We start from the raw sequence: 25,406 nt of genomic DNA on the forward strand, positions 1-25,406 counted from the left end.
ATAGCACTATTGAAAATGGCTGTAAATAGCACCAGAAAGGGTTCTGCTATTGTTACGATGTCAAGCTTGTAACAATAGAACCATTTCTGTGTGCTATATAGAACCCTTTTCAGAAAGGTTCTATACAGAATTATCTACAGCACATTCTCCATCAATCTGAAGAGCCGTTTCACCATGCAAAGAACCCTTCAATCATGCAAAGGGTTCTTTGAGTGTTCTGGTTCCAATCACCGCTACTGTGAAGAGATCTGACTCAGCAAACTTCTCTAGAATGGAGCCTTTCACATTGAACTAGTCTGAATTACTTTGTTTACATCTTAAAGCTTGGATTATGGACACATTTTGAAAAAAATTGGTGGAGTTCCCCTCCCTTTAAGGCCTGTGTTTGGCTGCTAGGCATGTCTTTGTGTTGCTGTATGTTCAGGAATGAAAAAGTATGGGTCCAGCAAACCAATAATGGCTATTTTAGTTAATGCATTTCTATTCCGACGTTATTACTGTGCTAAATGCAGTGCTGTGGTCAGCTGCTGACACAGCATCTCACTACATTGTTCAGCAAACCAGGTTATAAACACAACCAAGACATGTTGCATACAATAAGTGCTGCAGGCTTCTTGGCCTCTTTGTTGTGCCATTGTGTGATATTGTTCTCATTATGAGTTGCTCCTGTTGGAAATGGGTGGCACAGGCCATACTAGCTTAATGCAATCCATTAGAATTGCATTAGAATACAATTATATATTATAAATGCATTTTAAATGCAATACTAATTTTCTGTTTTCAGCAGAGGAGCTGTAGGTCAAATTATTTCTGGATCCTACATTTATATGGACAAAAATATTTAATCAATATCTGCGACTGCAAAGGCTTTTAGAGGTGCACAGCTGATAATAGAGTCATATTTAGTCATGTTTAGTGTTGCATACCGCTGTCAATAGACAATCAATGACTTGTCAAAAAAGAAAGTGGAGGGTTGGTATTGATCTTTGAGGTCAGGTTAGACTACCGATCTTCTTTCTTTCCTCAAGTCCTTCAGATTTAACCCTTGACCTAAAGGCAAACATGCAGTAAGAGTGCAATGCAGAAATATTTGGCTGCAGTTTTCGCTTAGTGATGTTCACATTGACTTGAAAGGGGATTCTGGTCTAAAGCTAGTTTAGTATGTTATTTGTTGGGTTATGTAATATTGACAGTTTTGTCCATCAGTGTTCTCTCACTACAATACCCAGCATACCCAGCATCATACAAGAACTGGGTGACTGCTGACTGCTAGCCACTGGTCTCAGGCTAATAAATGCATCTGTGGTGCTAGCAAGCATTAGTGGTCAAACTAACCTCAACTGGCCATCTAGCTTTTTTTGTTGTTAAAGGAAACATTTTGCCAGCTAGCAAAGTAAATTCAAACAGCCCAGCCTTTAGTATCCACCCCAAAGCACGGGTCTTTCAAAATATTTTGGTTTTGGCTGGAGTGTCCCTTTAATGTTGATGTCTCTCAAAAGTGGTATAGTCTGACGCAGCTGAGGATTATTTTGCAGAGGCCTTGGTTTTATTTTGATTAAATTATGACTCTTTAAGAAACGATTCAATGCATCAGGAACTCTCATATTTCACCATGATTCAATTCAGTCTGATTCAGTTTGATAATGTTGGTATCAGTGGTGACCCATGCTTGGTGAGCTTGGCCTTCAGTTTGGGCCAGTACTGACTCAAAACACAAGAAAAAACACCTCTGTGGTGATGCTCCTTTCTGCTAGCACTCCTAGGGGATTTCTGTGTAGTGTGCTAGTGCTAAGCTAATGTTTGTGCACATCTTTTTGGGCTGTTCTAGTTTAAACAAGGACAAAATAGGTTTCATATGTCATATTTTAACTTGTAACAGATATTAAGGCCAGTGGTTTTCAATCTAGTCCTGAGTGCCCAATAGATGGTCCACACTGAGTATGTTTACATGCAGAAAATTAGATTTTGTCAGTAATCTGATCAACGCATTTGCATGCACCTGAGTCATCAGATAATGGTCAAAACTCTGGGTCTGCTTGAGTCAAGCAATAATCGTATTTTTGCTTTTCAACCAGCCAATAAACTCACAGAAGAAGACATAATGTAAACATAACGAAAACCTCAAACATCATGCTGCCACTTTTAAAAAAAACACTGCCACTTTACCTGAATATGTGAACATACATCATCTAGAAGATAAATAATATTTAAATCCTTTACTTATTTCAGCATCGCTCCAAAAGCGTTTTGTTGCTGTCTCACGGGTGCTGTGTTAAACACTGCTTGCTAATTTCCGGTACCGCGGTCTGTTTTCACACATGTGCAGACTAAGAAAAACGAAAGAAATCAGAGTAAGAGTTTACATGCACTGAGAAATTCTATTGCTGAGCTAAAATCCAGCTCTCTTTATTGGATTTCTCATTTGGATTTCTAGACCTTACTCCAATCTAAGAAATCATAATATGCTTTTTACGTGACCATTTGAATAATCAGATAACTGCGGAAATCTAATAATGATTGGATTACTGAGTGCATGTAAACACACTCACTTTTGCTCCAATCTAACTTAAAACAAATCGGTGTGGAGGAAAAATGTGGAGTGTTTGGTCGGCCCTGAGGATCAGTTCGAGCACGGCTGGCCTGGAGTGATTTTTCTCAGAAATGTGGTCTCACCCATTTTGAATCAAAATGTGATTGGGTGATGTGTGAGGCCTTCTGTCCAGCTCCTGAAGGCCTAACCAGGGGTCAAGCTCACTTGGCTGTATCTCCCTACACACCAACAATAATCAGACGTTGGGCATTTCAACATTTTAACCTGTTTGTTTCCAACTAACACTTAAAAATGAAATAAGAGTATTAATTCAATACTTACAGAATATAAATACAGCAAGCTGCATGAGCCTGTTGAATAAAAATGAACTGAGAATAGCAGATTTATATATATTTTTAGTTTAGTTTAGGAATCATTAGGCCTTCTCTGAAGGCCCTGAGGGTTCCCTACTGGTTGGTAGGATTTATTTTTAAAAACACCTAGAATATTTAAATTTAGCCGGAGGAACTATTTACACAGTAGAGGCATAACGACAATAAAGACCATAAAAATAAAATACACCAAACTTTTTATTCTTAGCACATGTATTCTTGAGAAGTTCCATATTTCATGGAAACCAAACTAAATAGCCTGAGACTGAAAAATGAGTGCAGACTATATTGACTGTTTCTATTCTATTCTAAAATTTCAAAATCAATGCAGTTGAATCACCACCTTGAGATCAATGCATTGACACCAGTACCAACATGGTTTATTTGGAATAATTGAAATAGGGCTATGGGGGGAGAGCCCCAGTGCAGGGTGGGAGAACTGAAAACAATTGCACTTTGGGAAAGGAGCATTTCTGTGGTGCTGTATAATGTTTCAGAACTGAATCTGAAATCTCCATTGCTTTACATGATGTTGGTTTTCCACTGTCAGGCCAATGTGCTCTTTAAGACCATTCAGAGAATTTTTTCCAGCCTTGCTCCCAGGCTAGCGCCAAATGAAGCCGAAAGAGGACGTGGAAGGAATCAGTTCATTATCAGAGCCAGCTGCCCTGTTCCATTTAACCATCTAATTTCAGCAGCAATCAGTAATCATGCAGTCTGGCATGTTGGATTGGCTTTTGAACAATAACTAAGCTACAAGACTGCACCTGCTAAATGCGTGTGTTTACATGTTAGTAAATCTGTAAGTAGTTCCGGGCGACTGTGGCGATCATAGCAGCCGCCACTGAGGACCACATTGGAAATAAGTGTCGTTTATGCCAAGTTCACAGCCCAGAAGTGGAAAAGGACAATCTGGAATCAGTGAGGCCAGGAAGAGCCATTAAACCCACATTCTAGCTGGTTCCAGACAGACCTCTTCGTGGAAAACAGACACTCGGCGACAATAAATGCATGCTGTAATTCAGCATTAACTACTTCATATTCATCGTTTTTTTGAAAAATAAAAGAAATAATGTGGAAAGTGGGCGGCATGGTGGCGCAGTGGGTAGCACTGTCGCCTCACAGCAAGAAGGGCCTGGGTTCGTTTCCCGGCCGGGTGACCAGGGTCGTTTCTGTGTGGAGTTTGCATGTTCTCCTCATGTCTGCGTGGGTTTCCTCCGGGTACTCCGGTTTCCTCCCACTGTCCAAAAACATGCAGTCAGGCCAATTGGACGTGCTAAATTGCCCCTAGGTGTGAGTGTGTGAATGTGTATGTCTGTCTGTCTGTCTGCCCTGCGATGGACTGGCGACCTGTCCAGGTTGTATCCTGCCTTCCGCCCAATGACAGCTGGGATAGTCTTGTTTGCAGAAACTGTTAAGTTTATGTCCTGTTTTTAGCAATTTTTGACAGCAAAACACATTTTTTGTTCATTTTCATAGTTCAAAGTCATGCTGAGCTCTAAACCACATTAACAAATGTGCGTGACCTTAATGAAGAGCTGGAGGATGTTTGAGTGAATTAAGAGGAGTTTTGGGGGTGTATTTTCTGGAAAAGATTTGGGTAACTATTCATTTCTAGTGTCAGCAACATTAATTTCGTAGCTCCAGCGCTAATCTAAGGATGCAAAATTTGGACACCAGACAAAAATGTCTTGGCTGATCAACTATATCTGGTCAAAATTTTGCAAATTTGATTTTTCGGCAATCCCTTTCTTTAATATGAAATGACTTTGATTCAAAAGCAATGAAAAGTTGATTGACAGCCATGGAAGTCTGAATAGCACTGAAATCACTGAGGTGCACTTTGACCAGCAGGAGATGCTGTCAATCAATTATCACATTCATTTTAGAGGAAGCTAGTTATCTGGGCCTGCGCATTTTGATATCATCCTCACTCATGTGTGCCTGTCTTTCTCTGTCTTTGTGCTTTGGTCTTATGCGTGATAAACTATGACTGATAGATGGTGATGTGTCATTTGTGTTGGTCTGTTTAGGTCAGGGGTCGGCAACATGCGACTCTTTTACTGCCCTGTTGCGGCTCCACAGCAGAATTAGGTTTTTAGGTAAAACTAAAATAATCCACTTTTACAGTAAAATAAAGCTCTGCTGATCGTTCAACACAGTTTAACCATAAATGGTCTTAAACCCTGGAGTTAATGTAGAACTGCTAATTCACCCTTCAACCCTGAAGGCTGGCGCACAGACACCTGATCACACAGCAGTGCATATAAGAATCTGGCCTGGCTAGCAGCTAACTAAGAGAAAGATTTAAGATGACCATCAGGAATTTGGAGATGAACTTATTTACATTTATAATCACTCCAACTGGTTTCCTGATACGTTTAATCTGCAACGAGAAACTGTCAAACACTAAAAAGTTGTGAAGCTGAAGTCAGCTTCTCTTTCGCCAGCTTCTCTTTCGAATTTTCCCATTCCACCTTAAATGGTGCAGCAGCTACATTCTGATGCCTCAGGCACCATTTAAGGTGAAACAGGAAAATTCGAACAATAAGCTGGCGAATGAGAAGCTGACTGACAGCCTCGTAGAAAATCAAACATTGAGAGACATTTTACAAGAAACTGTTCTACTTTTGAGGAAAAGTTTCCTGCTGGAGATGTGAGAAAAGCGGCTATAGCTGAGCTAAAGTTTAAAGCAAACTTAGTCTGTGTTTTTGTTCATATTATTTTTTTTGCTTACTAGTACATCAGCACATACTGAGACATGTTTACAGCTAAGATGGTAAAATGGACATAAAATGTTGTGGATCCCAAGGTGGTTTGATTTTTGTTGCAAGAACAAAATGGCTCTTCTTAATATTTGGGTTGCTGATCCCTTGTTTAGGTCCTCATTCTGATTAATAGCTGAAATAAGTGAGGGGAAAAATAATGCAAGAGCAAGAAAAATCAAATTAGTATGTCACATATTTAAAACAGCAGAAGTAGCCATCTTAAAGCCTGAATTTTATCCATACTTTTCTCCATGTTTATAGATAACAGTATATCATACAGTGTCAGAAACCACATAAGCAAGTCTGTCAAAGATTACTGAACACTGCCGCATGGTTTAAGGCAAGTATGTGACTATTTTCGTCCAGACAGCGTCTTTTTATACGTGTCGTATTTTATGTTTAAAGAGAAGCAGGGCACTTCTTAGTGGCAGGTTAGTGCGTTTGGTTGACAAGTAGGTAAACATGAGACAGTAATGTGAGAGAATATGAAAGATCAAGGCAATCAATAAACATTTTGAAGGTCATATATAAAAAAATATATAGAAAACCCATTTTCACTTTCACATTGTCGTAGTCTTTGTGTCCACTGTTGTGCAGCTCCAGGTGTTTGAAAACAAAGACCCTACGGCATCTTTGATATTGACTGGTCAGCTGTAAATGACATATAGCACTCTTTTGTGGGTGCTCAGCAAAAAAGGTAGTGGTTTTTCAGCTTAATTGTGCGGTTTAAAATGTGAAGGACGTTGCGCAGTCTGGAGTCTGGAGGAATGCTTTTCAGCTGAGGTGCACGTGGCTCCATAGGTAATTCATATTTTTGACGGTTTTGGTATGTATCATGATATATATTGTCGCTGTCCTAAAATTGGAAAAAATGGAGATGTGTATAATATGTGGTACGAGTGGAACAGACACAGCAGCGCTGCTGGAATTTTTAAACACTGTGTCCACTCACTGTCCACTCTATTAGACACTCCTACCTTGTCAGTCCGCCTTGAAGATACGATCGTAGAGATGATCTCATCTGCTACTGCACAGTTTGTGTTGGTCACCCTGTAGTCCTTCATCAGTGGTCATAGGACGCTGCCCACAGGACGCTGTTGGCTGGATATTTTTGGTTGGTGGACTATTCTCAGTCCAGCAGTGACACTGAGGTGTTTAAAAACTCCAGCAGCACTGCTGTGTCTGATCCACTCAGACCAGCACAACACACACTAACACACCACCACCACGTCAGTGTTACTGCAGTGCTGAGAATGATCCACCACCCAAATAGTACCTGCTCTGTGAGGGTCCATGGGGGTCCTGACCACTGAAGAACAGGGTAAAAGGGGGCTAATAAAGTATGCAGAGAAACAGATGGACTACAGTCTGTAACTGTAGAACTACAAAGTGCACCTATATAGTAAGTGGAGCTGATAAAATGGACAGTGAGCGTGGAAACAAGGAGGTGGTCATAATGTTATGCCTGATCAGTTTCTATTGATACATCTGTAGCTTTCTAACACCAGCCCTGCAGACGTGGCGAAGATGGTGCTAAATGTTTCTGTTTCATGTCTTAATTTCTACAAGGTTAATGTTGGCAGGTTTTTGTGAAAATGCATCATTCCACCTTAAATGGAGCAGCAGTTACATTCAGGCGCCTGTACATCTGCTGCACCATTTAAGGTGGAATGGGCAATTAGAAAAAGAAGCCAACTTCAGCTTTGCCAAATTTCTCAAGTCATTTGTCTCGCGCGTGCTTCCCATACACTCATGGCTCCGACCGTCAGACGCTGCTGGAATTTGGAAAATATTACAGTCTTTCACACTTCAGTACCAGCTGGTCCACAGCTTGTTTTGCAATCAAGTCCCCGACCATGGTGTCATGTGATGCAGCTGATCATGTCAGGCGGCTCCTCAGATGCTACTAAAGGAGGCACAGCAATCGCAACAGTGTCTATGTTCGGCTAGGGCTATTCAGCTAAATGGGATAACGTGAGTGTGGTGTGCACTGCATGTTTACTGTGTTGCCGTCCTGATATAATATTTATGACAAAACTGCTATGTGAGCCTAGTAGCTCCCAAAACTTGTTAAGGCTGTTACACAACAAACGAAAAAAAAAAAATTCACATCAAAACTATACATAACCAGGCTGAGGAATGCCTTCAAGAACAAATAAGATCTCCTTTGCTCCTCGCAGACTGAACAAACGGTCACACTGGGCTACTGTCCATTTTGGAAAAGTAGAAGTAGCGTGAAGAGCTTCATTACTTCATTCAGAAGCTGGATCTCCAGAAAGACACTAACTCAGATGTTTGTATTGCACTTTGAGCTGATTTTGGAGATTCTGATCCTTTTTTGTGTTTGTGAAAAAGTTCTATTTTCTGGAGCGTAGATGCTCATCTTGGTTGTCGTCATGCCAACAGCAGAGATGACAGCGATTGGTCAGTGAATTCAGCAAATAAGGTGATGTTGCATTTTTGCTGTCCAAAAAGTTGCATTTGGCATGCGAGACATCATCAATTATACACTGAACTCAACGTAAAAAACTGCACGGGAATGTGAAATATGCAGTTGTGATTTTTTTTAGATTTTGCCAAATTGTCCACACCATTAAAAACTGTGACATTGAGCGGGATGCTTTTCACTTTGAAAAAGCGGAAGGAGATTTGCCAGCTCATTTCAGTAGCTAAAACTTTTATGATCTCTTTCATGCACAGAAAGGAGAGAAAAGAAATTTTGGAGATTCTGATCCTTTTTGCTGTTCTATTTGCTGGAACACAGCTGCTCCGTCATCTTGGTTGTTGTCGTGCCAACAGACAGTGATTGGTCAGTGAGTTCATGTCGTTGATGAAAGTTTGCAAAATTTGAACAGAGAGTAAATAGTGCTGCATTTTCACTGTCCAAAAAAATCACATTTGGTGTTTGAGATGTCAATTATACACGCACAGTTAAATTTTTGCAAAAAAAAGCCTTGAAAAGTCAAATATTTGGACTTGTTTCGAATTAATTTATTGAATTCTGAATAAATTGCATGGAAAAGTTGCATTCAGTGTTTTAGCCACCCTAGCCTTGTAGCTGCAGTGCAAACAGAAAGAAGCTAAAGAAGCAAACCAGATACCAACATGTCTAGGCTGATTGAGTACATTCGGGATACAGGTGAAAATTGTGTGTATTAGATTTTTTACTGATGTCTCACTTTAAAAGAAGGAACCTCTGGCGGGATCATGAGCGTGTAAATTCCACATGAGTCTCTTATATTCCACTAGAGATTAGACATCAATGTTTGACCTGGACATGCAGAGACTCAGAGCTGGTATATACTCTCTCTCTCTCTCTCTCTCTCTCTCTCTCTCTCTCTCTCTCTCTCTCTCTCACTCTCTCTTTCTCTCTCTCTCTCTCTCTCTCTCTCTGTCTGTCAATAATGCTAGTGAACCTAAATACAGGAAACACATTCCCAAAATGCAGAAACCCTGAGAGTACTTCCTTCGGCCTTCAGTCCGCTTTGACCTTACAGTCTGAGGGGATGAGAGACGTGACCTCCCCCCCCCCCTTTAAACTTCCTGTGTGTTTTATTCCTGTCTGTCTTTGCGCCTCTGCTCATCCTCTCTCTCTCCCTCACTCTCCTGACTCTGCACTGTGTGAGGCGGATGCGGTATTTACACTGTAACTCTATACAGATGTGTATGGAACTGGAGGCTGATAAGTAGTTGCTGAGGCTGAAATATGGAGGCTGCTGTAATAAAATCTCAGTGAGAAGTGTGTGTTTATGATTGTGAGTGTTTGTGTGTTTGTTGTTGTACAGTTGCAGGATGAAAATGTTGTGATTTTGTAGAAAACCCAAAGAACAACATGGCCCACCTACAGCACCAACAAACTGCTCCTGACATTGTAAACTGATGTTTTTCAAAGCTTAAACTAAAAAAACTCAAAGAACAGAGCCGTTTCTTTTTGGTTCCTGAGGTTAAGATCAGGGTTTAGAGTTACACAGAGACTATTCTTTTTATTACAGATATTTAAATATATATAGGACATGTTACTGTTGTATATAAAACAGGGGTACCTAAATGTTTTGTCTTAGGCGGCCAAAGTGCCGTGTTTATGTTGGGTAAAATGGGCAAAAAAAACAAAAAAGTGTACAAATAAAGAAGGTAAGTACATTTCAAATTGTAATTGTGGCACTTCACAAATACAGTTTTAAGAGTAAAATAAGAATTTAATAAGTTATATATCATTATTCTCTCATTGGGTGAGGGAGTGGGGTGAAGGTAACTTTCTGGTGGTAACTTTCCTCACAGAACAACTTTGGCCCGCAGGCCACACTTTGGATAGCCCTGAATATATATGCTTATAAATATGGGACGTATGGTTATGTATATGTACTTACATATCGCTGCTGTCCTTATATCTCCAAAATGGTAACTTTACAGGAGATGTTTACATGTATATAAAATAGGATATATTATTACATATCTGTATTTATCCGTATACATAACACATATGGGACATTTGGGACATATTATCGTTACATATAGTACTGCATGTGTTGTGCCTGTGTACATGTTTGTGTGGTTGCACTTTGTGATTATAAGCATTCAACTGCTGCCAGAAGCCAAAACAGTAGCCCCTCTCCAGCAGGTCTTAAATGGAAGATGTGGTGAGTGTGGGACACTGCAGCGATTAATTGGGATGGCTCAGGCAGAGCTGAGTCTGAGGGTGAGGGGCCATCACTCAAACTGCCAACTACAGCGAGCCCTCCAGCCTAATAGAGAAATCTCAGCCTAATAAAACATGAATATTTGAGTATGTGCAGTATATTAGAGAGTGCTAGGTATACATGTGTGTCTGTCTGTACTGGGGGTTTGGCATGAGTGTATATGTTTGGTTTGGTGTGTATGTGTGTGTTCTTCTGTGCATGTCGTGTGTGTGTGTGTGTGTGTGTGTGTGTGTGTGTGTATAGATATGCCCCTTCCTTCTTTCTGGGGAATTGTGGTCTGGATAATGAAGAAAGAACTCATTAGTGATTCAACTAGGATTGCAGTGAGACAGATACCTTTATACTGCCTACCTCAAGCCTCAAGTGAAGGTCAAACAATAGCACTGTGAGAGAGGGTGTGTGTGTGTGTGTGTGTGTGTGTGTGGGGTGGGGTGGGGGTGGGGTGAAAATCTAAATTTGTTAAAATGTATTACCTTATCACACAATGCTCTATTGTCTTGACCCTGCATATATCAAATCACTGCATTGTAAAAAAAACCTCCCTGCTGTTTGCCCGGCACATACCGCTGACTGACTGCTCTCATATTGACTTGGCATTCTTGTGTGTCTGGCTTGGTAATTACCAGATTAGTTTCCCAGCATCAAACAGCAAAGCAGGCGTGTTTGACAGCTTGGTAAACTGTGATTAAGGTGACCTCATCTGTAGTGAATGTGCCCTGACATATACCTTCCACACAGCATCTACACACCTGTTTCTGTGCCCTCCTTGCGATAACACACAACCTTGAGTGTTCTATTGCTTTTATACAACAGTTAAATAAATAATGCAATAAATAAATAAACTGGGGCCGTGAACGCGGCATTTAATGTTTTAATGTTCGCAGTTCCTTCCTCCAAATTATAGTTCCTTAACAAGCAGCTTGTTGCTATGTCAAAATAACGAGCTCCGCCCACTCGCTGCACAGTCTACTGTAAGCCTCGCCTTTTGAAGTACAGGCTGAGCCATAAAACTGCCACAATATCAAGTTTAGCTCAGTTTTGTCTTTTTGTGCCAGATCAGTATTAATGTTGTTTTGTTCCAGCCAGTCTGTAAAGCATCTTACAGCCCATTTTGTTTGGCGAATAGTATTGGGTTCATTTCTGGCTGATTCCAGGTTGTTTAGCTGTTCTTCTGTCACTGCTGCTGACTGAAAAGCTGCTCAGTGGTGATGACAGTTTGGGAATTTAGTGTCGTCTCATCTTCAGAGTCTGACCAAATCGGCTGTCGGTCAAATGTGATCTTAAAAGTGCCCATTTTCTGTTTGTTGCACAGTAAGAAGTAAAAACGTTCAAACTGCTTGAGCGTCTCCTACAGCTGTCAAAGTCGCTGCTTAGCAACGGCGTCTCAGCGGAGTGATACAGTGTTTGTAAAAAAAAGGGCCATTATGGTGAAATAACAGCACAGTTAGACCACTTCTAAACCAGCTTGCATGGCCGGAACTAACTGTCGTATAAATGGTGACATCCAAGCTAGCTAACCTATTAGCCTACCTTCAACATTAATACATACAGCAAATAAGGAGTGGCTGAAAATGTGCTTTGCATTGATACAGTAATGTTCTCTCTTTCGGTTTATTAAGGTACTTAACATCATTATAGTATGATATGGAGTTTCCATCTAATGCTCTAGTCACAAGCTAATGTTAGCCCCAAGCTGTCGCACTAGTCACAAGCTAATATGCTAGCACATTGCATGACATGCTGTGATACATTGTATTGTTATCTCTAGTAGCTAGCTAACCCATTAGCCTACCTTCAGTGTCATGATGTGCTAGCTAACACCTAGCCAACAGGAACAATAAAGAGCTGATAGTTTAAAACAATAAAGAGCAAACCTAGTAAAAGAATGTATTAGGCTATTATTAGTTAGCCAGCTGGCTAGATTCCTTAGTTTGGAAGCTGAGTTGTGAAAAGCAGATCAAAATGGCCAAATAAAAGTTGCATTTCAGGGGAAAATGTAAGTAGCCTTGTACAATGAGAATATTTTTAGTCTGTTACTTTCCACCTCTTTCAACTCTAAAACCTGATATGTGAGTTGAGTCAGGTATGATTGAGAAGGGAAAATGGTAAATTGTGTAGCGCAGTAGATCTCCTGTGCACAATTGTGACTGTCAAACTCGGCATTAGTGTCATGAAGAAGAAACTGGAGCTGTTGGTAGGGGAATCGTAAAGATTTCCCTCTGCCCCGTTCTCCGCTCACCCTTCCCCCAGGCAGGCAGACAGCGAGTGGGGGAGGAGGGGGATTAGACAGGCTCCCAAGGGTGGCACTTGGCTAAGGGCTAATCGCTAGTCTCTTTCTGAGCCAGCTCTTTCTGTTACAGCAGGTTCACCAGGCACATAACCTGGATTTCCTCACAGCCCTTATCTATGTTTCTCTGGGATGTGATCACTGGTGTTAACCTAACCGATCACATGACAAATCAGGTTCAAATGAATATTTTTCTTATTATCTGATTTTTATTCTCCTACAGCAACTAATCTTTATAAAGGGCCAAGGGAAAAAATTTGCATGAATTTATGATAAAATGAATGCCGATTAAAATTCATATCTCTCAAAGCTGCACACTGCATGATAGAGACCATTTGTAGCTCATCCGCCGCAGCGCTGCACCCCTGTAGTGCTTGATGATTGCATATTAATAATCATGGCTGTTTCCAAAATATGGCTCTAAAGTTCTGAAGTTAGTAGTAAATGTGTGCTACATATAGCCTTTACTAAAGGGCTCTTTAGTACAGACATTGGTTCTATTTAGAACACACGAAGGACCATTTGCATGCTTAAGGGGTTCTTTGCATGGTAAAATGTGTTGTATATGGCTCTATGTAGAACCTTTTTGAAAAGAGTATTATATAGCACCAAAAAATGGTTCTTCTATTTTTACAAGCTTGACATGGTAACAATAGCAGAACCCTTTTTGGTGCTATATAGAACCATTTTGAATAGTGCTATAAACATTCATATACAACACATTCTCCATCAATTTGAAGAACCATTCTAAATAGAACCATTCTCTATACTAAAGAACCCTTGGAGAACCATCTTTTTAAAATGTGTGTATAGAACCATTGTTCTATATAGCACCAAAAAAGGTTCTTCTGTTTTTACAGGCTTGACATCATAGCAATAGCAGAACCCTTTTTGGTGCTATATAAAACCATATACAACACATTCTCCATCAATCTGAAGAACCATTTCATAATACAAAGAACGCTTTAAGCATGCAAGTGGTTTTTCCATAGTTCTATATAGAACCATTGTCTTTACAAAAGAACACTTGAAGAACCATCTTTTCTAAGTATGTATATAGAACCTTTTTGAACATAGCTCTATATAGCACCAACACGGGCTCTCCTACTATTACTTGACATATTACAATGTCAAGATTCTAAGAATAGAAGAACCATTTTTGCTGGTTTTCTATAGAACCATTCTCCGTCAACCTAAAGAAGAATTTCACCATGTAAAGAACCATTTAAGCATGAAATGTTTCTGTATAGAACCCATGATTCTAAATAGACCCATTGCCTTTACTAAAGAACCCTTGAAGAACCATCCTTTTTAAGTGTGTATGTAGAACCTTTTTGAACATGGCTCTATATAGCACCAACACAGGCTCTTCTACTATTACAATGTCAAGCTTGCAATAATAGAAGAACCATTTTTCCTGGTTCTTTATAGAAAAATTTACCATCAACCTAAAGAACGATTTCACCATGTAAAGACATATTTAAGCATGAAATGTTTATGTATAGAACCCATGATTCTAAATAGACCCATTGCCTTTACTAAAGAACCCTTGAAAATCTCTGTTTTAAACAGTGTAGTACCAGCAGTATTATTAAGCTTTTAATCTCAGCAGGGGGAGCAAAATTGAACCCAGAAGTATTTCTTTTTGTTCTCTTTGTGGCGTTCTTTATAACCCTGATTATAAAGGTGGCTGAATTCATTGTAATTCCTCGCAGTCCTGCTGTGGCTTGGCGTAGCTTTGGCATTTCTGGTATGGCATAAGTGGCGTCGTCTTTCAACACCTGCTGCAGTTGCTGTGACTATGAATGAATGGATGAGATTTTGTCTTGTCTAATTGAATATCAAAGCGTATTATTAACCCATCATGACTACTTACCCATGTGAGGTGGGCGGACGTTGTTACAAAAGGCCTTTGTCTGAGACCACGCACCACCGTTCATCACTGCGAGTCTCTTTCCTGGAAAGTGCAAAATGAAGTCTCTTTCATGTTATTCTATGGCGAACAAGTGAATAGCCTTCGTATGTTGGCCTAAATGTCTGGTTGATTCTCCATAGGGTCTGTGTGTGGGCTAGTGACTGCTGATCTCTTCACTCGAGCTAGAACAATTCAGTGCTAGACATTGTCCACCTGCCTTGTAAGGTACTTACCTGTTCAAACTAACCCTGTCATGTGGAGGCTGTACTTTAGCTTGGCTGGCTTTCACTGTGAGTTGTTTACATGCTTCCAAACAGTGCTGTAGTACAGACATCAAGAAGGTGGATGAAATTATTTGATGTTTGCATACCTCAGGAATCAAATAGGATGAAGGACAAAAGTATTGGGACACCTACACATTACACCCACTGGAGCTTTTATGGCATCCCATTCTAAACCCATATGCATTAATATGGAGTTGGTCCCCCATTGCGGCTATAACGGCTTCCACTCTTCTGCGAAGCTTTCTACAAGATTTTGGAGAGTGTCTGTGGGAATTTGTGCCCGTTCATCCAGAAGAGCATTTGTGGGGTCACACACTGATGTTCGACGAGAGGGTCTGGCTCACAATCTCCGTTCTAGTTCATCCCAAAGGTGTTTGACGGGGTTGAGGTCAGGGCTCTGTGAGGGCCAGTCAAATTCTTCAATACCAAACCCACCCAACTGTGCCTTTATGGACCTTGCTTTGTCCACTGGGGCTCAGTCATGCTGGAACAGAAAAGGTTCTTCCCCAAACTGTTCCCACAAAGTCGGAAGCATAGAATTGTCCAAAATGTCTTGGTGCTGAAGCATTAAGGTTTCCCTTCACTGGAACTCAGGGTTCTAGACCAACCCCTGAAAAACAGCCCCATAGCATTATCCCTCCTCCACCAAACTTTACAACTGGCACAGTGCAGTCAGGCAGGTAACGTTCTCCTGGCATTCACCAAACCCAGACTCGTCCATCAGACTGACAGATAGAGAAGCGTGATTCATCACTTCACAAAATCCAGTGGCGACCTGCTTTACACTCCCCCTGATCAGCTTGTGTGTAGCTGCTCAGCCATGGAAACCATTCTACTGCCAGTGTTTGTTTATCGAGACTGCGAGGCTCCATGCTTAATTTTATCTAATCTTATCCACCGGTTAGCAATGCGTGTGGTTGAAACACCTGAACTCAATAATTAGCAGGGGTGTCCCAATACTTTTGCCTATATAGTGTATCTGTCCAATTGCTGTCAAATGTTGCAGATGATGTTGCAAGGAGACCAAAAGCATATTTAATTTAAACCTGTTTAACTACATAAACATCTATGTTAAATTTTCCCCTGCGTTAGTTTTTGCCCCACTATCACTAATCTAAACACTAATGTCTGATAATGAGGCTCCTTTTATTGCTTTATTTACTTTTCTCATTATTCTTATTGCTGTTGTCATGTTATTGTTTTGCTATCTGCAAATCTGATGAGATGAAGATGGATTCCACTTTTGAGTCTTGGTTCCTCTCAAGGTTTCTTCCTCTTGCTCTTAGGACGTTTTCCTTACCACTGTTGTGCTTGTCTTGCTCACTGAGGCTTGGACACAGATTTCTGTGAAGCTGCTTTGTGACAGTGCCTGTTGTATAAAGTAGTATGCAAATACATCTGCGTTGAATTGAATAGAATTGCATTACAGACCATCATCATCATCATCTTTAACCGCTTATCTATCTATCTATCTATCCATCTATCTATCTATCTATCTATCTATCTATCTATCTATCTATCTATCTATCTATCTGTCTGTCTGTCTGTCTGTCCATCTGTCCATCCATCCGCTATCTATCTATCTATCTGTCTGTCTGTCTGTCTGTCCGTCTGTCCGTCCGCTATCTATCTATCTATCTATCTATCTATCTATCTATCTGTCTATCTGTCTGTCTGTCTGTCTGTCCGTCCATCCATCCACTATCTATCTATCTGTCTGTCTGTCTGTCCGTCTGTCCATCCGCTATCTATCTATCTATCTATCTATCTATCTATCTATCTATCTGCCTGTCTGTCTGTATGTACTTACCTGTGTAAACCACTTTTATTTGTCTCTTTCTTTCTTTCTTTCTTTCTTTCTTTCTGTCTCTCTTTCTCTTTCTCTTTCTCTCTTTCCCTCTGTTTGAATTCAGAAGTTGGACATTTTAGAGTCTGTGAAAAAACCTTGTAAATGACAACTGTTAAGAAAAGGAATGAAAAATTGCAACTGAAAAAAGAAGAATATATTTGCTGCGTTTAGTTCACTCCAGCCCAAACGCTGGTCTGAAGGCCTCAGGAAAAGGTGCATTGTTGAACACTGTCCTGGCCTAAAACAAAGGAGTGCAAAAATACAGTTCCACAAGACTAAAGCACAAACACATTAATCACCCAGTGATGATCAAAACTACGGCCTTGGTTCACTAAGGTATGGATCTCCAGCATCGTACCTGCTGTCTGTCATCTTTTCCCTTCTGAGAATTTTTCAGGTGATTAGTGGCTGCTTGTTTTGCTGTGGCTCAGAGGCTCTGAGAGGAGGTGAAGAATGATCGGTCTTCATGTCCATTCTGTTCATAACTCATCCGTATGGTCAATAGACCCTGACAGTGATCAGTCAGCTTGTGCATTCAGGCGTCATCTAAAGATGGTGATTCAGCTGCATTGATTTTGGAATGTCAGAATCGACTCTAATCGATCACAGTAATAGTCAATAAAGTTTAAAGTTTTTAAAATACTTTCGAATGTAGAAAACAAAGAAGAAGAGAAGCTAGATGTGTTGTTTTTGTCATTACTCCACTACTGTGAAGACAGTTCCTCCAGGGAAATTTGTCTAAACATTGTATTTTAAAAAGTAATTTGGAATCAGACCAAACTAATCAAAACAAATGAAAACATGGTGAGATTTCTTGAAACATTAAATCATTGGTGGTCAGGCATGCATAAATGGCTACACACATGGGTCACTAACAAATATGCAAAGTGCTGCCTTTGATTCTGCTAACTTTACACTGATTCATATTAGGCTTATCACTACTGATTATACTGAGTATCATTTGTTGATGGAATAAACTGGACAATAACACACAGAGCCTGTATAACTTGTAGATTTACTGTGAATCCTCCAGTAGAGCCTAACTAAATATTGCTGGAGGAGACTATTAGTTTGATAGCTGTCTGCTGAGTCATTTAGTCTAGATATAGTTAACCCCTTAAAATCCCTTAAAGGCTTATTACATGCTAAGGCTTATTTAACCAGTAGAAGAGGAGAGGGAGTGTGTTATCGCAAAATAATATCACTCGCCTTTGGCTCTTGCCTGCGACCAAATCACAGCCGTGATGTTATTCGCGATAACACATGACCTCGAGTGTTCTATTGCTTTTATACGACAGTTAAATAAATAAAGTACGAAATTAATAAACTGGGCCGTGAACGCTGCGTTTAATATGTTTTAATGTTCGCAGGTCCTTCTGCCAAATTATAGTTCCTGAACAAGCAGCTTGTTGCTACGTCAGAGTAATGAACTCTGCTCACTCGCTGCACAGCTGGCAGTTCGTTTTCCAGCTCTTTACACTAAATTCCCAAACTGTCATCACCACTGAGCAGCTTTTCAGTTGGCAGCTGTGACAGAAGAACAGCTAAACAACCGGGAATTAGGCAGAAATTAACCCAATACCATTCGGCAAATGTGCAGTCTGATCTTCAGAGTCTGACCAAATCAGACTAAGCCATAAAACTATATCTAAACAATATCAAGTTTAGCTTGATATTGTTTTGCTAGATCAATGTTAATGTTGTTTTGTTCCAGCCAATCTGTAAAGCATCTTACAGCCCATTTAGTTTGGCAAATAGTATTGGGTTCATTTCTGGCTGATTCCAGGTTGTTTAGCTGTTCTTCTGTCACAGCTGCAAAACTGAAAAGCTGCTCAGTGGTGATGACAGTTTGGGAATTCAGTGTAGTCTCATCTTCAGAGTCTGACCAAATCGGCTGTCGGTCAAATGTATCCATTTTCTGTTTGTTGCAAAGTAAGATGTAAAAACGTTCAAATGGCTTGAGGGTCTCCTACAGCTGTCAAAGTCGTTGCTTAGCAATATTCAGTAGTTACAGGGACTTCAGTACACACTGGTTGTAAGTTATAGACGTCTGTAATAAAACGTTGGGCCTACTGGCAGGTCCTGGTCCTATTAGAAGTTAAACGAATCCAATTACTTTATGTACACTTTTACTTCATATACATGTATTTAAGTGCCCCCCCCTTGTGGAGCTATTCTAAACATGGCTTTAACCGCTTTTTACAGTAGCCAAAAATTGCAATTTCATTCTGTTCTGGTCCCCCAGTTGAGCTATGCATTTCTTTGTTGATGGAGTATAGTATGAAGGAAATGTGTATGATTTATAAAAACAGATAAGAACTACATTTTAATCTTTGTAGGAAGGAAAGTAAGTCAGCATTTGTAAAAGTGTTTTTACTGTGTTTATTTTCATTGTGACAGTTTTACAGGCTTGTTTGCTATGAAGAAAGCTGCAGTTGTTCATTTTATCTTGGCTAGACCTTCTTTGTGGAGAGGTGTGAATAGTTTTCCTAGCAGCTTTTACTCCCCTTACTCCCCTCATTGCTTACTAGCAGCTCAGTCACAGCATTTCATACACAGAGAAATGTTATGCCCATAGCAGTTATGGGGAAAAATATTTTCATTGGATTTGGTTAATCAAATGGTGTATTCATCAAGAATAAACTATTTATTTCTCTTCTCCCCAAATTTAGTCAAGCCTAGTTCCACCCACCAGTCACACACTCAGGAGCCTGGAGTGAATGTAAATTTTAGAGAGCAAGAAGTGATGTGGTTGTTGTTTAAAATGCCAAACAGTAGTTTAATGGTGATAAATCATATGTGAGTATGTATATCTGTGTGTTTAGATTGGGTACATAATCACACACACACACACACGCACACACACACACACACACACACACACACACACACACACACACACACACACACTCACACACACTCACACTCACACACTCACACACACACCTGACATTTGAACATGCACAGCAATCCGCGGAGTCAACCTGAATATCCGTGAGAATTTCTTTACAACTTACGCAAATGTCGCGGTTTTGTAAGTGTGATATTATATACTGTATACGATTGCGCTCTTTCAACATAAGCTGGCAGACACACACACAAACACACACATTCGCGCATGATATTATCTCCCTCACACCTCTCCTTCCAGTCCCAAGAAGCCCCTAAGGCGTTCCACCTCTGCTGTGATACGGATCGGATAAACTTTCTGTTTTCATCTGCGTACACGGCTCCCCGCGCACAGATTGCAGATAAATGACTCCTTTGTGCATTGTGCAGATGGCACAGTGGCCATTGTGCGCACGCTGGTGTCGAGTTGCATACTGTAGAGGTGTGTCTGCTGCTGTTTTCTTCTCTTTCCCTCCCTCTTCTCTTTCTTTGTGTCTGAGGCAAGATGAGTCTGTCATGAATCTGTGACATGGATGGCTATGAGGACACGTGTTGGGTGCTGGGGTGTGGAGAATGAGGGTTAGGCACTATAAACATACCCCACGAGCGGCTTGCTATACAGCACAAGGTGCTGGTGGATGAACTGAATGCTGCATTTTAATGTCATTCTTGGCATAGCAGGAACCAGATTAATGACAGTACATCTTGTATTAGAGTAGAGGGGAAACCTTAGGGCCTTCTACATGTCTGTAGTTTGTACTTCCTTTTTTTAATGAAAATAAAAAATAAAACATAAAAAAAATTATGATTATGCTAATTTAATTTTATCTCTGCTAGTAGTCTAGTAATATTTTGATTGTTAACCTTTTTGTTTCCAGCCAAAAATGAACATTTTGACATGGCAATCGGAAAAAAACTGTCAAGATTTATTCCTGTGGCATCTTCGTGGATACAGCTAAGCGAGCTCTGCTATTGGTTAGGCCTTCAGGAGCTGGGCTGAAGGCCTAACCTGTTTAACTACCGACATAATTCCAAGTGGCACAATTGTCTAAGCGTTGGCCCCTCTCGTCAGGAGATCGTGAGTTCGATCCCTGGTGTTTCTACAGCCATCCGTGGCGGTGTTAGCCAGTGCAGGTGTCTGTTAGCTGTTCAGATCTGGCAGTTGGCGCTTTCCACTGTACGCGTTCGGCTGTCCAGTGACGGTGCGTGAGCGGCAGTTCGAAAAGATGAGGTGGCAGGCTTCACATGAGTCAGAGGAAGCTTGTGTTTGCCTTCGCCCTCCTGGCGCTGGTGGTATTGGGGGAGTCCCAGCTAGTGGGTGGAATTGGATACAGCTAAAATGGGGAGAAACCTGGGGAACCCCCCCCCCAAAAAAAAAAAACTACCGACATAATTAAGTGACAGAGGATTTGACTAATTACATTTTGATTTATAATTGGACAAAATGTCACTGTAGGTCTTTGAGAAGTTCTAGATATGTCACTGACTGTGAATCTGAGCCGTAGTCTAACCAGGTTTCAGTTGTTAGAAATGAAAAACAAGCTTTAGATAAAACAGGGAATGTCAATCTTCAAATGTTTGTGTTTAATCTAGAATGGCCAAAAAAATTGATAGGAAATCTTACAGAGACACTAGCCTGGACTGAAGGCCTCGCTCTAATGGTCATGGTTTACCACTGTTTTTATGTGGATAAATAATAAAGGGGAGCTTGTTTGACCCAGATGCCCCATGGCCTATACACCTTTTGAAACGAGCTGTCCAAAGTGTGCATTGTAAGCTTTTAAGCGTTTCTGCATGTGTGTTTGTAAGTACCAGAGGAGATGTGGTATTATTACTTTAACTGAATAAAAGCCATCATTTATGCTTTTGTCATGTTGCAATTTCTTATGTTAAAACAAATGGACAAATGCCAGATGTACAGACTCAGAACTGTTGATATTTAGTGATTGCACATTGCTTTGCAACACTATTGCTTTCCGATTTATATCCTTCTTCTTATTCTTTATCTTCTTCTTCGTTCTTATTTTTCTGACGAATTTTTGTCCACTAACAGTTTTTGGTCTGATCAGGAATGATGTGCTTCTATACAGCTTTTTGATCAGACATAGTTTTAGCACCTGGGATACAATTACAACTGCCAAACGACACCCTAGCAACAACTTGGGAGACCATAGCAACCACCTAGCAACGCCTTAGCAACCACTTGTGATACCATAGCAAACATCTAGCAACACCCTAACAACCATCAATCATGTAGAATACCATAGCAACCCCTTGCAACAGCTTAGCAACCACTTGAGATACCATAGCAACCGCCTAGCAACACCCTAGCAAGTACCTGGGATACCATAGCAAAGGCCTAACAACACCCTAGCAACCACTTGGGATACCAAAGCAACCACCTAGCAACACCCTAGCAAACATCAACCATGTGGGATACCATAGCAACCCCTTGCAACCGCCTAGCAACCACCTGAGATACCATAGCAACCACCTAGCAACACCTTAGCAACCACTTGAGATACCATAGCAACCGCCTAGCAACACCCTAGCAACCACTTGGGATACCATAGCAACCGGCTAACAACATCTTAGAAAGCTTAAGCAGTACAATCACTGCATTTTCTTCATGAAAAGCACTTTTCCAGTTGTAATTATGTAATTATTAGGAGTGCAACAACACAACGTTTTATACCGTTAAAAAAAGCAGCTCAGGTAAATAAAGTACTCAGTTTTATACTGATTATGCTGCTTAAGTATAATCAAAATTAAACAAGCCCAAAATGACAGCAGACCCTCCCTCCTCTGAACGTATTGCTTCCTCTTTATCTCAAAATCAAGAGCAGGGAGGAGCAGCACACTCAGAGTAAGCATATGTTAGCAAAATATATACAGAATGCTGTACTTTTATATTGTGGAATTCTGTAACAAGTTTAAAGTGAAACATTGACATATTAACATTAGCCACATTTTCAGGCACTCTAGTTTTTTTGTATCAAAAAATTTGTAGAATCCAGACATGAGTATCAAATCAAATCAAATAATGATTTTTGTGAATCATTACACATTTAGTAATGTAATGTAATTGCATTTATATTTATTTATTTATATTAAAAAAAACGCTTATATGAAATGTGCACATGGATGTGTTTGTACACACAAATACACGCGTGAACTCATTGACATAGCACATATTCACACGCATGCCATCTATTATCACACAGTGACAAATAAGATACCACACTCTGATATATGTGTTTGTATGTGTGTGTGCAGCAGTTGCCTCATGGTGATGTATGACTCTTATCATCTGTTGTACATCAGACATATGTTTCTGCTCGCACACCAGCCCCTGTCACAAAACCATAAAACAACACAGGTGCGAGTGTGTGTGTGTGTGTGTGTGTGTGTGTGTGTGTGTGTGTGATATACATTTATCATTGTAATTAACTCAGACTGGCTCTGATGTATCTACTCATGTCTCCTTCAGTAGTAGGAGCAGTAGTAGCTTGTTGGTATTACAAATAACAATACATTTGCATTATCAAAGGGCTCATTTCTTGGAAAAACAAAATTTACTTGCTTATTTATTAATAAAAGAGTTTGATGTAGTATATAAATGCTCACGAATCCATACAGTCCATATAAGAAAAATAAGCTACAGAAAGACACCATTTTGCATTCATTACAAATTAACAACCAGGCCTTCCAAAAGGACAGGTTTGGAAATGGCACCCCTGAAATGACTACTTATTGTATTAATGCCAACTTTAAGCCAAATTTCTATTCTTTGTTTTCTTCTTATTCTTATTATTCTATGGTCAAACACTTGCAATGCTACTCTCTGCAGCTTTCAAGCTAGAACCACAACACTTGGCAGGTTTGTAGAGCCTTTACCCAAAAAGGTTGCTTGTAGTTTTTTAAACTGATTTGACTTACGGTGTTTGAACAGCGTTCATGCAAAAAGAATGAGAGTCCTCCTTAACGTCCTGAAACTGTCACTTAGCAGCCACCTGGGATACAATAGTAATGCCCTAGCATCACCTTAGCAACCACCTGGGATTCAGTAGCAATGCCCTAGCAACACCTTAGCAACCACCTGGGATACAACAGCAACGGCAACCACCTGGGATACAATAGCAATGCCCTAGCAACACCTTAGCAACCATCTGGGATACAACAGCAATGCCCTAGTAACACCTTAGCAACCACCTTGGACACAGTAGCAATGCCCTGGCAACACCTTAGCAACCACCTGGGATACAGTAGCAATGCCCTAGCAACACCTTAGCAGCCTCCTGGGATACAATAAGCAATGCCCTAGCAACACCTTAGCAACCACCTGGGATACAGTAGCAATACCCTAGCAACACCTTAGCAACCACCTGGGATACAACAGCAACAGCAACCACCTGGGATACAATAGCGATGCCCTAGCAACACCTTAGCAACCATCTGGGATACAACAGCAACACCCTAGTAACACCTTAGCAACCACCTGGGATACAGTAGCAATGCCCTAGCAATATGTTAGCAACCACCTGGAATAGTATAGCAATGGCCTAGTAACACCATAGCAAGTAACCTGGAATGGTTTGTCTACATAAATAAATGCTTACTGCACAAATAAAAAGCCTTTTAAATATTATTTTTATTACATTTGTAATTTAAATAGTCTTTAATGTGTTAAGTTAATGCAAACCACCGAAAAACACGCATTAATTTATGGTAAAATATTTTGAAAAGCTAGTTTGTCCCTAAACTTTTGATGGGTAATGTACATCTTACACTTAATAGAGAATACAGAATAAATGACCTTCTGTCTTTGTCTTTTTCTCTTTGTTGTCACTGACTGACTCTGTTTCCGTCTTTATCCTCTCGCAGACCGGCCTGTACTCTCCTTCCAGCCCCCGACTGCAAGAACCCGTCCAGAGACGTCCGTTATAGGGGCAGCCTGTGCTCTGGACTCCTCCCCTATCCTCCACTCCCTCCCTCTCCTCCTCCCTCTGCTGCTGTCCCGCCTGGGCCTGGACTCCGCTTGACCGCCCCGATGCATGGAGGAGTGCAATAGGATGCGGTGGAGGACTGAAGTATGCACTTGCACTGGACACTTAGATGGACGTCTACACATTCACAGATGACCCCGCCATGCTGCGTCTCTGCAGGCTGCTCTCCGCTGGCTGATCTCTGCCAGCTGACCAGAGTCAGACCCCTCGGCCCTGGCTTTGGAGAAAGTGCCTCTGTTTTTCTTTGTCAGTGATTCGACTGTTCGAGGTTGTGTTACGAGTCACAGTTTTGCACACTTGCTCTTTTGCGGTTTCCTGCTTTGTAGGGTTTTTCTGGTCTGTGTGGCAGTTTATGTAGTGCACTAGCCAATGAAGTATTAAAATGGTAGTTGGAGAATTCCTCTGTGCTTGCAATGACATTTTGGTATCCTTCAAAAAAAACATGCAAGTTTGCTGTCCTGCAGGGTTATCTTGGCTAAGATTCTGCTAAGATTCAAGCAAGTGATACATGATACCATCAGTGTACAGTGCTGTGAAAGTCAGAGAATACGCTGATTTATTTAATTTCCAATCAAAATGGTTATTAAGTAAGTTATTCGTCTTTCAATGTAAGGGGAAGAAAGTAGAAAACATATATTTAACACAAATCTACACAGCTTCCATTCGTTTCAGGAGACTCGCTTTCAGTTTTTTCAAAGAAATCTGCTGGGATATCTTTTCACACCTCCAAAGTTCAGTCTTAGAAGTTGGTTGCATTTCCTGCTTCTCACCATCCAGTAATTGCAAACA

At 40.6% G+C, this 25,406-nt stretch overlaps 1 protein-coding gene across 1 annotated transcript in view; it reads left to right on the forward strand.

The window, feature by feature from the left end:
* The window catches only part of gpc5b (glypican 5b), an 80,624-nt gene extending 55,243 nt beyond the window's left edge, over positions 1-25,381 (forward strand). Inside the window, exon 9 of the mRNA XM_036587307.1 lies at positions 24,496-25,381. Within this exon, the coding sequence (XP_036443200.1) occupies positions 24,496-24,653 (158 nt within the window). The 3' untranslated portion in view covers positions 24,654-25,381. The remainder of the gene's footprint in view (positions 1-24,495) is intronic.
* The last annotated feature ends 25 nt before the right edge of the window (positions 25,382-25,406 follow it).

The sequence above is a fragment of the Colossoma macropomum genome, unplaced genomic scaffold, assembly GCF_904425465.1.
Source record: "Colossoma macropomum unplaced genomic scaffold, Colossoma_macropomum, whole genome shotgun sequence".
NCBI lineage: Eukaryota > Metazoa > Chordata > Actinopteri > Characiformes > Serrasalmidae > Colossoma > Colossoma macropomum.